General features: G+C 41.8%; 1 protein-coding gene across 10 annotated transcripts; it reads right to left on the minus strand.

Annotated features, from left to right (window-relative positions):
• Window positions 1-1,554: 1,554 nt before the first annotated feature.
• On the minus strand, window positions 1,555-15,476 carry LOC125743008 (circularly permutated Ras protein 1-like). 10 transcript variants are annotated; one of them, XM_049015574.1, is made up of 23 exons: window positions 14,786-15,472; window positions 14,107-14,273; window positions 13,670-13,782; window positions 13,207-13,310; window positions 12,816-13,049; window positions 12,483-12,728; window positions 11,944-12,081; window positions 11,486-11,566; window positions 11,222-11,295; window positions 10,806-10,973; window positions 8,258-8,299; window positions 7,897-7,986; window positions 7,193-7,344; window positions 6,578-6,698; window positions 6,233-6,363; window positions 5,814-5,898; window positions 5,598-5,704; window positions 4,212-4,324; window positions 3,730-3,841; window positions 3,249-3,389; window positions 2,783-2,876; window positions 2,516-2,545; window positions 1,555-1,943 (listed from the first exon to the last, which is right to left on the minus strand). In XM_049015574.1, exons 4-23 carry the CDS (start codon window positions 13,295-13,297, stop codon window positions 1,833-1,835), a joined length of 2,361 nt encoding a protein of 786 aa, XP_048871531.1. In that variant the 5' UTR covers window positions 13,298-13,310; window positions 13,670-13,782; window positions 14,107-14,273; window positions 14,786-15,472; the 3' UTR covers window positions 1,555-1,832. The 10 variants fall into 10 exon arrangements, 9 of the variants coding, with proteins under 9 accessions (XP_048871531.1, XP_048871528.1, XP_048871529.1 ...); XM_049015571.1 differs by having other exon boundaries at window positions 13,207-13,782; XM_049015572.1 differs by having other exon boundaries at window positions 13,670-14,273.
• Between the last annotated feature and the right edge of the window lie 423 nt (window positions 15,477-15,899).

The raw sequence follows: 15,899 nt of genomic DNA on the forward strand, positions 1-15,899 counted from the left end.
CATCAATCTGTTCTTTTACATTTTTCCCTTTTGCTGAATCAAAGACATGCTTTCTAGACTGCGCAGACTTTGGTCATTTGTCACTCTATCTCTCCATGTCTCCAAGTATTTTAGAGGGAGAGATAAGTACACATGTAGGTGTGGGGAAAAATGACTTGGGGAACAAAAAAACATTACATGGAGCAATGTTTCAGCTTCACACATAAATAATGTATGCATGTAATGCATGTCGAAGTCCCCCTACATCTGGTTAATGGCATCTGACTCACACGTACCACTGTGAATCGGGGCCGAGACAAAGACTCGCTGTTACAAATGGACCTGGGGACATTACACCGTAACATTACAGCCCCGGTGAGTCACACCTTTACCCTGATTGCCCTGCTTCCAAGATGCTGTATAACAGAAATCTGTCTACTTTAAACATAATAATACAGCTTAATATTAATTTCATATATATACTCATTATTTTATATATATATATATATATATATATATATATATATATATATATATATATATATATATATATATAGTTCTTTGAAGTCTAGGATGGTTGAGCAAAGCAGAATCAAATTAAAAAATAAAAGAAAACTAAAAAAATATATATGGGAGTATGAGGTTCTGTGTCAGTTTTGCAGATTTATAAGGTTTTATTTGGCTTCTCTCTTTCTTAATAGCAATGAATAGCAATGAAAGTGTTCAGTTTTATAACCAGGGACAGGTTAGAAATATAGTGTTATTTAACACCACCTCTCCTTCTGCTGCCGACGACCCCCCCCCCCCCCTTTTTTTTACTTTTCACACGTTGCACATTTTATCATGGTTATAAAAAAGCCCACCTTGAAGGAGCAACACTGGGAGTGAGTACATCCATTCAGTTTGGACAGGAAACACTGGGAGTTATTACACAGGACCTGGTGCTCCGGCATCGTCATTCAGTATAGGAGCCTCAAGAACTGAATGCAATTAGCAATTAGCTGCTTGATCTATTGGGAGGTTGTCACATACTGAGGGTCATGCAGAGAGCACTCTGGACCATCGTGTCCGGAGTCTGTACAAACTACACAGGCTGCCTTACTCTTGTTCCTCCTGTAGAGCCACAGTTTGGACATGCTGTGAACATTGCAGCTCTTTTCCACAGAAGGAACCGTTTTGGTGCCACGTTATTGGAACCCATGTATGCTGTTTGTTCAGGATGGAGCATTTGGTCTGTTTACCACAGTTGCAGAATGGCTGTTCCTTTCGGCCGTGTATGTATGTTTTTCACATTCTATAATATCAATCCTCCCTCACTTGCGAAATTGCCTTTCTGCTCATTTTAATGTATGACCCCCCTTGTTGGCACCTTTGGCAGTACAGTCCAGCCACTGTGCCAATAAAGCACTTTGGATTGAAAATGAATTGGTACTGAGCAGACTATATGGGTAAAACTATAAAAATAATTGGAAGATGTTCAAAGGAAAACTGTATAAATTGTAGAGATAGACAGGTGGGGGTGGGAAATGTCTAAAACTCTACAAGCATCACGCTGCTGAGGACGGAGGGAGGGCATTTTGCTTGCTGTGACAGTTTATTTGGTTAGGAGGCAACAATTAGCCCGCAGTTAATTAACCATCATTTTCTCATGGAGAGAGAGGAGTGTAAAGATGGAGGCGGAGGGTTTGGGAGAGAGACGGGGGCAGCTGGGGAGGCCAGGGACAGGGAGCCCCAAGAGCTCCGGTGAGATGGAGGATGCCGGCTGTCCCAGGCAGGAGGGGGTGTTCAACGTGGATCTGTGACTAGTTAGCAGAAAGGCCTGGGCCATTTCAGCTGGACCCTGGTTCCCATCATCAGCTGCCTGGCCGCTCTGGAGCCATAAGCACCATGCTTCTGGGCAGCGCCGACGTCCGGGAGCCGTTCTTCATGGTGAAAAGCAGCACCGCACCCGCGTCTGTGAGAGCCTGATGGAGAGCTGAGGTTAATGCATGACGGACGTAGTCAATGGAGACTGCGGTGAGCTGCAGCAGCACTGACAGGGAGGCAGCCCAGCCCAGCGCTGCACGCCCCCTCCCTCGCAGTATGGGCACCTGCTGGCTCCTACCCCAGACCGGCTCCATGACAATTAGCCTAATTGAAAACTTGAGGGGAGCCATTTTCTAGATTGAGTCTCTCTTTAAAAGTTTTTTTTTTTTTAATGAACATTAATTCTGTGCCAGGACTTGGTTTCAAAGTCACTCTTGTGCCTGTGGTATAGTGTAACGTAGCCATCTGATGCCTGCCTCAGCATCACTTAGATTTGAAAGGGGCTGGACGTGAGGTTAAGTACATAATCTGCAGCCTCCTTTAACAATATGCAGGTTGTTACACATGCGGAATACAGATAGATACACATTACCAGAACTGCGTGTGTGCAGACAACACAGTACAGCGACTGGCCATTCAGACACTCACCAGTATAGCTGTTATGAAAATACACACACGCATGCACAAATACCTACACACATGCATACATGTATTCATGCTTGTATATTACCTGTATATCTGACATAGATGAAGGTTTTGCCTAGAAGAAAGATAAATTATTGATCCTGATAAGCAATGAACCATAAGAAATAAATCATATTAAATAACTGAATATACATTTGTTGTTTGCTGCTTTGTTGTTTTATTGTTACATTAAACTTTTCAAAAACATGTATAGTATAAACCTATATTTGCGAAATGCGATATTCTATTATATAATGACACACACACAATTATTTTATAAACAGCATGGCATATCATGTAACTGTTGTCTCACCCTCGTGTAGATATCAATGCTGTTAAAGATGGGATCCATGATTTCCACCCATTGTCTGTGCTTCTGTTCTTCCTCAACACTTCTCACATAATCTCTGTTATACCAATAAGAAACAAATGGCAAAGTCACCACGACTCTATGCTAGATCATTATTTGGTATATAGATGGTTGGACGAATGACAAGCTTTTTTTTATCTTAGTCAGGGAGATGAAGGAGAGGGGTGGCTGTAGGGCATAAGACCGAAGTTGCGCATAGCCATTCAATTATTTTTCTGATGATTTTATGCTAATTTTGATACTCAGTACCACAGATAATAAAAAAAAACTGAGCAATATTGCCCTCTGCTGGTCACATAGCATATTTGCAAAGTATAACTCAAAACGCCTTTGCAGATAGATAGATAGATAGATAGATAGATAGATAGATAGATAGATAGATAGATAAATAGATAGATGGCATGCTCACAGAAACATTTCCATAAGCTTTGCTTGTGTCTCTCCTTCTCTCTGTGCGTCTTTATAGCGCCCTCTCACCGCCAGGGCAGCACTGGACTGAGATAAGTTGAGCTGAAGAATAGGGAGAGAGAGGGAGGACAGGACCTGTGAGCTAAAAGAAAGGGGAAATAGTGAGAGATGAACAGGAACCTATCAATCAGTAGATAAGATACTGCTGATGTCCAATGAAGAGCTGTGTCTCATGCAGTCTAACAGACTAAGCAGCAACAGGTACACTGATTGGATAGGAGGCAAGAAACAGAGACATCGGTTTGGTCTGTATAAATAGAGCTAATTCCCTTCAACAGTACTGGCTTGCCTTTCAGTTCCTTGGCTGAAAGCACTGTGTGGTGAAATTTTATACAGTAAAAGTGTGCTGAGTAACAGAAGACGCAAACAGCACCAAGCAAAAGAACCCACAGCAGAGCCTCTTAATGCACTCATTTGTTTACCTGTCTGCTGTCACCCTCCTGTTGACTGTCAGCACTCTGAGTGCCGTTCTGCCATCCGTACTCCGATACCGTATCTGTAGCTCAGCCCACACTTTGCTGGCAGAGAGCAAAGCTGAAAGTATGGGAGACCATCCAGGAAAAAGTCACAGAAAAATCGCAGTGATGCCCCATGCAAAGCACTAACGCTGAAGCAGGCTTAATGCAATTGTGGTGCTTTATTCACCCCTGTGGGTAAATTGACTTTTTGCCATCCTGCTCTCCATGAGTTGCACACAGATAAGATCAAGTTTAGGGGTCACTTCAGAAACTGAGTTTAAAGGCATTGCTCAAGCATCAGATGATGATATCAGTCTATCAGCCAGGGGTTTCAAACTAGCAACTGTTTGATCACAGAACACCTAAGACATCAGATCTGTAAAATGTATGTAGCCAGCTTCGGCTGTTAGAGGCTTCATGAAGGCATCTCCTTTGCATTTCCTTACTTGCCGTGTCTTGCTCCTTTGCTTCAAACTGGAAGGTGATCTCTGTGTCTGAAAAGACATTCCCCACCTGCCTAATGACCTTGTGACCAGCCTCCCTCTCTCCTCTCACAGACCTGACAATAGAAGAACAGAGTGAGACAAAGAGAGGATGACCTTGCAGATCATAAAACTCATGGGGATTTTACCTACACAAAAATGTTTTGAGTGCATAATGAAAAATGATTGGTTCCAAGACAGAACCAATCAGATTGTAGAAGAAGTGGGTCATAGCAGCTAGAGGAGGTGGGACCAACCAGTCAGATGTCTTGGTTCCGCCTCCTTTAGTTGCTTGGTCCCACCTCTTCTATAATTAGATTGATTATCTCTCTTAAACAATCATCTTTCATTCTGCCCACAGGACACGATTATAAACCATGATGCCCATTTCACCCTGGTATCAATAAAGTTTAATTTAGCTTATTTACACACATGCACTTATGTAAATCAGACAGTAGAAGGCATGTCTCAAATTTATATAATATTTTAGCTGCCTGATGAAAAGATGCATGCATCGCTTAATGACAGGGATACATTCTGAGAAATACATTGTTAAGCAATATTATCATTGTGCGAACATCATAGAGTGTATTTACACAACCAAGATGGTATAGCCTACTACTCAACTAGGCTACAGTAAACTTTTTTGTATACGCAGAAAGAGTACCCTCTACAATAATGATAAAAAGTACAGTATAGTTAATATATAAACTAGTAATATAGTTGTTTATTACCCTTATTAAGTATTATGCACTTATTTTTATTTAGTATGTGCTATACTTTTACATGACTAACAGCAGTGGGTTTGTTGACACCAGCATCACCACAAACACGTGAGGTAGGCGCTGTGCTACAATGTCACCAGGCGATAGGAATTTTTCAGCTCTGTTATAATCTTACAGGACCACTGCCAGGACTACTAGTTATCATTTATATTCATGATGGTCATTTGTACGGATTACTTTATATCGGTACTGTAATTTCAACTTAGCATTGATAGTTAGATAGCTAGTGAACTAAAATTATTAATTGTGAATATAAACAGATTAGTTTGTATCTTGTCGACACTGACATATTCGCCTCACTGACAACAATCCATAATATAATAATTATATATTATAAACACTCACTGATAGCTATGTAAAGGCAGGTTTCTATTTGTGGCACTAAGGATGCCTCATTATGCCATTTTGGTTCATTTTGTAAAGCAGCTCAGAGAAAATGCATTTTTTTCACACTGAAATAACAAATACGCATTTTTCATCACACAGATGATTTGTACAAGGCCTTGCTTTAAGAGCTAGTCAATGTGTGTCGTGCTTTTTCATGACCAAGTTTTTGGTTTCTTACAGAGCAGTTGGGAGCAGCAAGGTGACAGTGCAGTGCGTGGCAACTGCTTTCCTCTCCAGCACTGACTCAAATGCAGTGCAAAGGCCACTCAGACTAGCAATCGTGACCTGAGGATGCAGATATAGGTCGAGTCAAGTTAGTTTTGAGCAATCTTGACATGAGGAGAAGTTACAAAACATGTGTGATTGCTTTGGGAACAGAGGCTGGCGGACTTACATTTCCACCAGTCAAGTCAGAAAGTCTTCCCAGTTCATCTAACCGGCAGTCTGTCCCCTCTATGGTCAGCACTGACACTGTGATCCTGACAGACGTTATAATGTTGACAATTTGAACAAACTCCATCAACTGCAATTGAGTAAATATCAGGTAACGCTTTACTTGAGGGGGCAGAAATAACATAATTACTCAGTTACTACTCAACTACAAATCACGAACAAATATAGTAACTGTACGAAATATCTGGTCAAGACTGATTAATGGTGAACAAATATGGGTACAGTATGTAACTAAGGCTAATTTACTGGTTAATTAATGCATTTAGTAAGAGTGTACTACTACATTATTTTGTCCCCTCAAGTAAAGTGTTACCAAATATTTTATGATAATTGCACCAATAATCTGTGAGTGGTAGCTACCCCTGATTAGCAGCAAACTCTCCTAAGTCCTGGTAGAAGATGGAGGAGGGCACAAGTGAGCGACAGTCTGTCTCAGGAACGTTGAGGTTCCCCAGCTGGGTGTTAGCCTTGCCGTCTGTGCAAATCACCACCTAGCCGAGAGTTACAGCCAGAAGACCTTGTCCTCTTCAGCTACGTAGTTCATCATAATTACATCCTCTGAACATTATGGTATTGATAAAATGTTTGGAAGGTAACAGAAAGAGACTAATAAATGTAGTTCTGTATACTTACTAAAACACAAATAAAGTTACTGGGGTAGCAGGATAATACATGATTGATTAATACAATGGGATATGAACTGACCCTTGACCCTGGATGCCGGGACGCCATCATAATGGCAGCAAGGGCTGCAGGACCAAGAGCCTTGTCTCCAGTTTTCTCCAGGCTCAACGGCAACGAGGGCAGCTGCAAAACTGAATACAGACTGTAGACAAACAGAAATGAGAAGCTGTATTAGTCTCCTATTCCCTTAAAATTTATGGGGTCACCCAATGTCTCAGCAATAACTTTACTGAAACTTAATTAAGATGCTTTGGCTAAAACAACTGTAGAGAGCCGGATCATTTTCTGATGTATTTTAAATGAAGCACTTTACTTAAGGGTACATCACAGATCACACTTTGAACTTCAGGCTGAAACTTTATTGTATACGTGCAGTTTATTCCATACATTTATGGAATAGTGCTGGTAACTTATGGTCAGACTTTGCATTAAACCCATCCACCTCCCCATCTTCCAAACACTTCACCACTGGCACCCCTTCAGCCTGCCTGTTTCTCCTAGTAGGTTGACCAAAACTGCAGTACGGTGTAATTATTTCCTAGGCCTTCAGACCAGGCTCCCATTGGCCAATGGACATAACAAAATAAAAGACGGCTGAGTTGCCCATCATCTCATCTCCGTCCCTTTCCCGCATACCTTTGGACCTCCTTCTCTAGCCACGACCTGCTCTCTGCCAGGGGGGCTGGGTCCGGGAAGCTGGAGACCGCCTCTTGCAGGAGAGCACAATCCATCAGCTGGGCGCCGTAGAGGAACTGAGTGGTGGCCTTGCCATTTCCGTGCAGGTATAGCTGGGCAGACACGGGGACATCCACATGCAATCACACGTGGGCACCTACAGGGACATCCACACACAATCACACGTGAGCACACATAGGGACATCCACACGCAATCACACGTGAGCACACACAGGGACATCCACACGCAATCACACGTGAGCACACATAGGGACATCCACACGCAATCACACGTGAGCACACACAGGGACATCCACACGCAATCACACGTGAGCACACATAGGGACATCCACACGCAATCACATGTGGGCACCCACGGAGACATTCACATGTAATCATACGTGGGCACCCACAGAGACATCCACACGCAATGACATGTGAGCACATACAGGGACATCCACACGCAATGACATGCAAAAACATATGAAGGCTAATGTTAAACAATCATGGGCTGAGCTGTTAAGACCAAAGGACTAGGTAACATTTTGAATGCAACTGACACGTCTGTGACAGTGAATTCTGTAAAAGGAACCCATTACAGATCTTGTACATATCCTACTGGAGCATATTACTTGGAGACATATTACTTGGAGGAGATTAGATACCTGTTTGTTGAATGTGATGAGTCCTACTCTGGTGCTTGGCTCTCTCTTACTTAGGGACTGTACACAATGCAGGACCGCCTGCTGCACACACTAGGAACACCCATACAAACATGTCGTCAGCAATATAACGCTGAGCATTAGGACCCTGAATGGGAAGCCGTCTTTGAAGTGTGGAAGTTTGGCTGTTTCAGAAGCCCAATGTTTACCATGTTAGCACACTGAGACCCATTTATTAAAGGCACAGACCAGACTGCAGCCTGAAAGTCTAGCGATTTAACATGCTCTAAGATACTAAGCTACTAAGATAAATTAATGAACTAAAAAAATAAGAACAGTATTCCCAAAATGACTAATAACTCACCTGCAGCCGTGACTTGCATGTTACCCGTCCATCTTCAGTAATCTGAAATAGAATGTAAAAATTGTTAATAGAATATAAATATAGTAGTTCCAAACAATTCACAGGCCTCAGATAGAGACAAATGAAGAAATATGTTTGGGAGTAGTAAATAGCCTTTTTATGACTTAAGCAATGCATTTCTCCATTAGATTGTGCCCAAAACCCTGGCTGTTGTTTCCCGTGTCCAATCAAAACAGAAGTGCACAGGTTTGGTTTCAGTTGCTCCATTCTTGCTTTGTTATTGCAGAACTTATTCTTATTGCAGGCACAAATCTCTGAAAAGTTATACAACAAAGGGCTAAGCTTGCCAACATTAAGCATCCTGCTTAATTAGCTATAACAATGAAAACATTTCTAATTATTCTGTATTTTCTTGCATCCACCTTTGTTTTACATGAGTTACAAAATCCAATACAATATAATCTTAGTGTTTTATAAGTACAGTCACCACCTTTGTACTACGACATTCTTCTATTCTATTTTATTCTATTATTCTTCTATGTTATCAACTGGTAGTTAACCTGCATTTCAATGTATTTCTTCTGAAATAATCCTTCCAGGCATTTCATGTTCATCAATCATTTGCTAATCAGCGCTGGCACCAGTAATTTTATAATGGGGCTAATTAGACGCTTTCACACCTTCTGAGCATATTGAGTGTACGATATACAAAAATATCTGTTCCGAGATGATCAGCTTTTAATAATATGCAATGAGCACAACACCACCTGTAGAATTAACTTATTTATCTAATTCATCTTGACAGGCAATTTGCCTCAAGGGATTTCAGTTGGTTGAATAGCTTAAGGAGAAAGAAAGGACAGAACATCAGCATGAATGAATTAATAATTGAATAGAGCAGTCTTTCCCAGCCCAGTCCTCGGGGTCCCCCAGACAGTCCACGTTTTTGCTCCCTCCCAGACAGTCCACGTTTTTGCTCCCTCCCAGACAGTCCACGTTTTTGCTCCCTCCCAGACAGTCCCCGTTTTTGCTCCCTCCCAGACAGTCCACGTTTTTGCTCCCTCCCAGACAGTCCACGTTTTTGCTCCCTCCCAGACAGTCCCCGTTTTTGCTCCCTCCCAGACAGTCCACGTTTTTGCTCCCTCCCAGACAGTCCCCGTTTTTGCTCCCTCCCAGACTATCCCCGTTTTTGCTCCCTCCCAGACAGTCCACGTTTTTGCTCCCTCCCAGACAGTCCCCGTTTTTGCTCCCTCCCAGACAGTCCACGTTTTTGCTCCCTCCCAGACAGTCCACGTTTTTGCTTCCTCCCAGACAGTCCCCGTTTTTGCTCCCTCCTAGACAGTCCATGTTTTTGCTCCCTCTCAGCCCCCAGGAAGAAGGGCTAGGTTGAAAAACACTGGAACAGAGTACTTCTCTTAGAAAATGTACATACCAAAAAATGTTTCAAGCATTTCATAAATAAAAAGGCATTTCCAGCATCCAGTCAACGTTATTTTCCCAAAGATGCTGGCAGACATAAAACTGTAAGTCTTGGGTCATTGGTGAATCAAGACACAAAATATACATTTCGAAATTCTTCTTTTTTACATTTTGTCATCAAAGACCTTCGTTTATAGGTGTCTGTAGTACTTGTTCCTTTTAAATTACTCCACAATGATGAGGACTGAATTGTTTAGGTCCAACTGGAATTTGTTTAAAAAGAAAGTTAGCATTTGAAGTGGAAAAAGAGATTATTGAAAGAGACAGTAAAATAAATAAGAACTATCTAGCTACTAAATTCCATCAATCCAACCATCTTCCAGCCACTCATGCTGGTAACAAACCAATAAATTACCCTTGCTTCTAAAAGTCACTATTACTACACTGTCAAAAAAAAAAGAGTACCAGTTTGTACCTTTGCTTGTTAGTGAGGCTGTACCCTCAAGGCTCTGCCAATTGTACCCTTAGCTGTAATTGTACCTTTTAGTCTAATTCAAGGTCCAGAAATGGACTCTGATGAACATCTCCAAGGTACAAACAGCACTGATGTTCCTGAAATGGTACAAAAACATTCCTCATAGTCCATTTCTGTATCTTAAAAGTGACATTTACCTACAGCTAAGGGTACAAATGGCAGACCCTTAGGGTACAGCCTCAGTGTCAAGCAAAGGTACAAAATGGGTCTCTTTTATCTGACAATGTATAGCTGTTACTTACGTACTTCTTCAAATAATAAAAGGATTTTTAACATGTGCTAAGCCTCACATATAAAACCATATTATGCGCCCTCACTTTCATATATTGGACGTTTAAAATCTGTCTGCAATGTGTAACATCAGCATTAGATCTCTTATAATTGTCAAAAAAAGCTCTCTCATTATTTCAGCATCAGTTCAGCATTTGTATTTTTGAAAGGTTAAACTGACATCACCGTAGCCTACAATAACATGCAGCATATATATATCAGTGTGCTTGTATACCAATTAGGCTGCAGTGCATTGTTGGATACAACATTCACAGCCCATAAATTCAGAGTAGAGAGATACACGCAACATATGCTGCAACATACCTGCGATGTAACAGTCATTGACCCTGAGATATCGATACCGAAAATAAGTAGTGGGTCAGTTGGAGGCTTAGGCTCAGGGGTCAGGGGAAATAGAAAATCTTGACATTCCGCTGTAGCACAATAATCTTGAGAAGATTTCCATGACTGGCAGAAATAGCAGTTTTCCACCTAGATAAACATAAAGAGAAAAGGCTTAAAAATGTAACTATTTCTTGCAGTTTAATTTATATTTCAATTTGCATTCCTGTAGCATTGGCAAAATGCTTATCTTGTCAGTGGCAGCAAGCAAAAAGCGTTCAAATAATGACTTGAGTAAATGATTTATTATCCATTGTGATTACTGGGACAGTTGCTTTGTGTTATTCTGCACTCATTCTCATTGTATCGGCGTGACTGTTATAATGTATGCAAATTACCATATTGTCATAAAGGGACTCCCTTGCTGACCCACACTGTGAACAGGCTGTAGGCTCACACTCTATTGTGTTGACTGTGATTGGACACACAAAGAGAGAGTCACCTTCCTATTGGACGCAGGGCATGCTGTTATAACAATGATACATTAGTGCTAACAAAAACCAGCAGAAAACATCAAAGGGGTTTAATGCAGGGACAAATGAGGGTGCCAGAGGCCTGTGCGTGGAACAAGAACACGACGACCATGATGATGCACTTCTCACCATTTTCTTCAGTCACTAATTTCCCCACTGCGACTAGAATCACATTTGGGTTCCCTGGCAAAAGTTGCTTGTCCAACAGAACTGCACAATTGATTATTAGAAAGATGGCTATTAGAATCAAAGAAGGATGCATTGATAAGACATGAGTATGAGACAAAAGAAATGACCAGCTGCCTCATGAACATAATGGGCGGTCCAAAGACCAGCAAACAGCAAACATCCATCCATTTTTCAAACCGCTTATCCTCCTGGGTCGTAGTGAGTCCATAGCCTATCCCAGAAGCTAACATATAGCAACAGTGCTAACCACTGCACCACTGCTCCCAAACAGCAAACAGTGATAAAGAAAGTATCCTCTGCTTTTGCTCATTGCTAATTCTGCATATCTGACTGATAAAACAATGCTCTGTTTGGTGTCTGAAATACTGTCTGTGTAACAATGAATGGGGCAGACTCACCTTCAGATAGACTGTTTGGGGAATGTGGTGATGGCATAGGGCCAGATGTAGGAAAGGAAGAGTGTTTGTTACTGAGTGCCTCATATTCCGGAAGCTTATTCAAGACGAACGAGCTCGAAGATTCTAGGGGCACAAAAGCTGCAATTATAGAGGAAAAAAATATGAACTTTCATTGAGACCGGTGAAAAAAAATATTAACATCATTGGAGAGAGTTAAATTACTCTGGGTGGGGATAAAAAGGCAATTAGATCATACTCATAACTGTTTCGTTAAGGCATAACTGTTATAAAGGCAAATGGCTGATCCTGGCTATAAGAACAACATCAAATGTGCTTGTCTTATAATAATCTACTTAATTATCAGTAGGTTCAGTCTTATAACATGTTTTTTTGTGAAAGCTCTAGCTTTGTTAAACAGACTTCCCTGTCTATTATAGTACTCTGAGTTTGTTGCTTTTCAAACATTCAGCTAATCCAACAATGGCAGTAATGCATTAAGTCAGGAACAAAAACTTCCCGCTTCACCAAAAAGCAGTTACCTGGCTTGTCTGGTTGTTTGATCTCGGGAATATCCTGGGAATGTCTCGGTTCAGCCCTGGCACCCCCTGGTGTCTGATGAAAGGAGGAGCAGTCAGGGTCAACAGACTCTGACTCACTCTTATCTCCTTGCTTGCACAGGCTATCCCCCTGTCTTTGCTCGTGAGGTAAAAAGAATCTGGATTGGCCACAGAGAAAGATGGGTGGAGAGAGGCGCCCTAGCTGCAATTTCACTGGTGGGAGGAGAGCTGTAAGGAATGATATAGAAAGCATGAATATGTAGTTTGGTACTGAGGCATGAAGTCTCGCGAGCCCTGTAACAGCTATACGTTCACCTTTCTTTCGCTCTCCATGCAAAGGTTTTAATGGCAGGACCTGTGAAGTGGGCGTGTCCATTTTCTCCCTCATTTGGCTGGTTGTGTCCCTGAGCACATGCACTCTGGTCCTGCACTCTGGACTGTCACTGGCATTTCTTGCCTGGTCCTCCACGGTTTTTGGAGGGGGAGGCAGGGGATGAGCGGGAGGAGTGGGCGAATGGGCCCGGGGTTTATGTCGGGGTGGGAGAAGGGCTGCATGTGTCAGCAAGAGACATGGGGGGGGGGGGAGACCATGTACAAACAACATTAACTACACAACAGGCACAGATTATCAAAGCTCAAATAATATGTAAAAGCAATGATACAGAGATTCATAACGAAATCTGTTACTTATACAATGAAATCTCACGTGAACGTTTCAGAGGAGCTGGAGTTTGTTTCTGGGCTGATTTTAAATTGGCTGGTTGGGGAACGTAGACAAAACCACAGGCAAACTCCATTTCTTCAGGGACACTGTATTGATTGAAATAGTAAGACAAGACCGTTCAAATAAAGCTTTGTCTGCGATCTCCTGTGTAACCATCTTGTCTCTTGGCTGTCTTAATGTCACGTTTGTTTTAAGGACCATAAATTTATTACCATCATCCCTGCTTAGCATACAAGATAACTCACTGGAATCCCTTTGAAGGTCTGCTAATCCCACGGCTAAGTCATGTGCAATTTGGATACCAATGATATTGCCCTACGGAAAATTTATAGATTTGATATCTCTATTGGCACTTTTCCACTGCCAGCAGGAACCAAGCCACTCCTGACCAATACCACAAACTGACAGTTTTCTACTACAAAATAGTACCCAACCTGCACCCGACCTGTAACAGTGCTGACATGGTTCTGCTTAGTAGCAGGGCCAAAACTGTAACCAAACCGGACTGGTTGTGTCTCCACCATCCAATTGGTCAAAATGCGGGTAGACACCAGTGTTCTGCATCGACAAAAATTGATTATGAGAAGGAAAAAATGGCATATTTTATATATTTTTAATTATTAGCAGCTTCACACATCGTGATGTATTATTTCATTCATAATTCGGAACTTGAAAAGGTCCAACCTCCTACATTAAAAATTACTATGGAACAGCTGCAAGGAATGGACTTGTAATGCAAATCTACACAAGCGTATCCTAATTCCGCTAGCATTTTATGCTTACGTAACACAGCAATTCTCACAGATATGCTAGTGAAATTAGCACACAGCAAAATAATTATAATAATAACAATTACTGCATATAGTAAATAATGTTGCATACCATGTGAACAGAAAAACAATTGTCTCTTTTGTTTTACATCACTGTCACTCTCCAAACTCAGCAACGCTTTTACCGGGCCAACCCTTCTGCAGTAGAAAACCAAAACGGGCTGGAACCGCGCTGTAACTAGTCACTTGTCGCAGTACGGCTCGGGTACGGCTCAGTTCCTGTATGCCAGTGGAAAAGCATCATATTACATCAGAAAAAGGATGTGTGTGTGTACGTTTGCAGCACATTTCAGGAATAGCAAGTCACTGCCAAATCAAAGGAAATCCTAAATAGGGCACTGGGTTACAGTCACAATCAGGGGTCATCACCATAGTGGATTGGGACATACATTTTGATCAAGATGAATTTTTTAACATGAACATATATCAGTGTTTCCAATAGTTTGGAGCTGGGAGGGAGCAAAAACGTGGACATGTGGGTGGCTTGGGAAACACTGGTCTAAATAGTTCTTTTCTCAGACAAAACATTTTGCCACTTATACATTTGTCCATATACAGACATGTTGACGATCCCCGATTACAACTGTTGTTTGTCTACAGGTACAAGGGTGATGTAAAAGTATAGTTAAAAATAATAAATAATTTCAACCATGAGTGATTTTTGGTTTAAAGTAAACTTCCTTTCCCAACAAACACAGGAGAAAATGATACGAAAGAAAAATGGCACTCACCCCTACCATATGGTACTAAAAGAGACAGGAAGGTAGGAAACCAGAACTGCTTCTGTGATCCTTGGCATTGGAGGGGTGCGACACGATTCCTTCAGCAGAAGCTCACCAGTAAAAACTGGCGTTCGTAGAAAATGTTAGCTCAAGTGTATCTTGCTCAACTGGTTTGACAACCGATGACTGGAACAGTCATTTATATTCTCATCAGGCCATTGGTGACTAAGTGTGCCCAGCAGATGCGGATGTTGTCATTCTGGAAGATTCCACAGCCATCAAGAGAGAAATGTTCAACCAGGGAATGAATGTGGTCACACAGAATGCCTTTGTATGTATTAGCATTTAACCTGTCCTCTGCGTTGAGGTTGAGTGGGTTTAAATCATGATTAGGAAATACAACCTTGCAGTCAGATGACGTAGACTTGTTTGTCTCTTTTGCTATGGATCTCAGCCTCAGATAGTCACAGTTAGAGTGTGTTTGCATCTTTCCACAGTTGTCTGCAGCTGATAATGTCTTTTCCTCATATCTCTGTATTAAACTCACCTTACCCACTGTTCCTCAAAAAAATGTCAGCAGGTTGATCAGTGTTCTCACTGCAGATGTGCATTAACAATCACCCCTCTCTCAAAGTCAGAGGTCACTACCTCCAGCAATAGCAGCCAAAAAAATGGAGTGTACATGACCCTAAGCCAGGGGTGGCCAATCTTATCCGCAAAGGGCCGGTGTGTATGTGGGTTTTTGCGGTAACCTGTATGTCAGCTGGTAAAACCCAGGTGTGAGGACTCTTCAGCCAATCAGTCCTCTAATTAGTAATCTAATTAGGGAGTTGCAGCGAAAGCCTGCATACGCACCGGCCCTTTGCGGATAAGATTAGCCACCCCTGCTCTAAGCTAAGGGGTGCGTGGAAGCACCTGTTCCACTTTCCATTCCTCATTTGCTAAAGCACATGCAGTTTGGAGGATACCAATATGGGATACCAGTCCACCCCAGAACATTTATATTCAGCATGTTCCATATGCCACGGTATCAATATTTGCATTTTATTTATCTATCAGACACTGTAATCTAAAGCAACATACAATTGAGGAAGCAGTGCCAGCCAGTCCATGGACCAATTAG

The sequence above is a fragment of the Brienomyrus brachyistius genome, chromosome 5, assembly GCF_023856365.1.
Source record: "Brienomyrus brachyistius isolate T26 chromosome 5, BBRACH_0.4, whole genome shotgun sequence".
Lineage (NCBI taxonomy): Eukaryota > Metazoa > Chordata > Actinopteri > Osteoglossiformes > Mormyridae > Brienomyrus > Brienomyrus brachyistius.

Coding starts and splice junctions, on each gene's coding strand:
- LOC125743008 (XM_049015568.1), bottom strand. CDS start 14,853: ATGCCAAGGATCACAGAAGCAGTTCTGGTTTCCTACCTTCCTGTCTCT. Junction 5,705..5,813: donor CTGACTTGACTGGTGGAAAT/GTAAGTCCGCCA, acceptor CTGCATCCTCAG/GTCACGATTGCTAGTCTGAG. Junction 2,877..3,248: donor AAGCTTATGGAAATGTTTCT/GTGAGCATGCCA, acceptor TTGGTATAACAG/AGATTATGTGAGAAGTGTTG.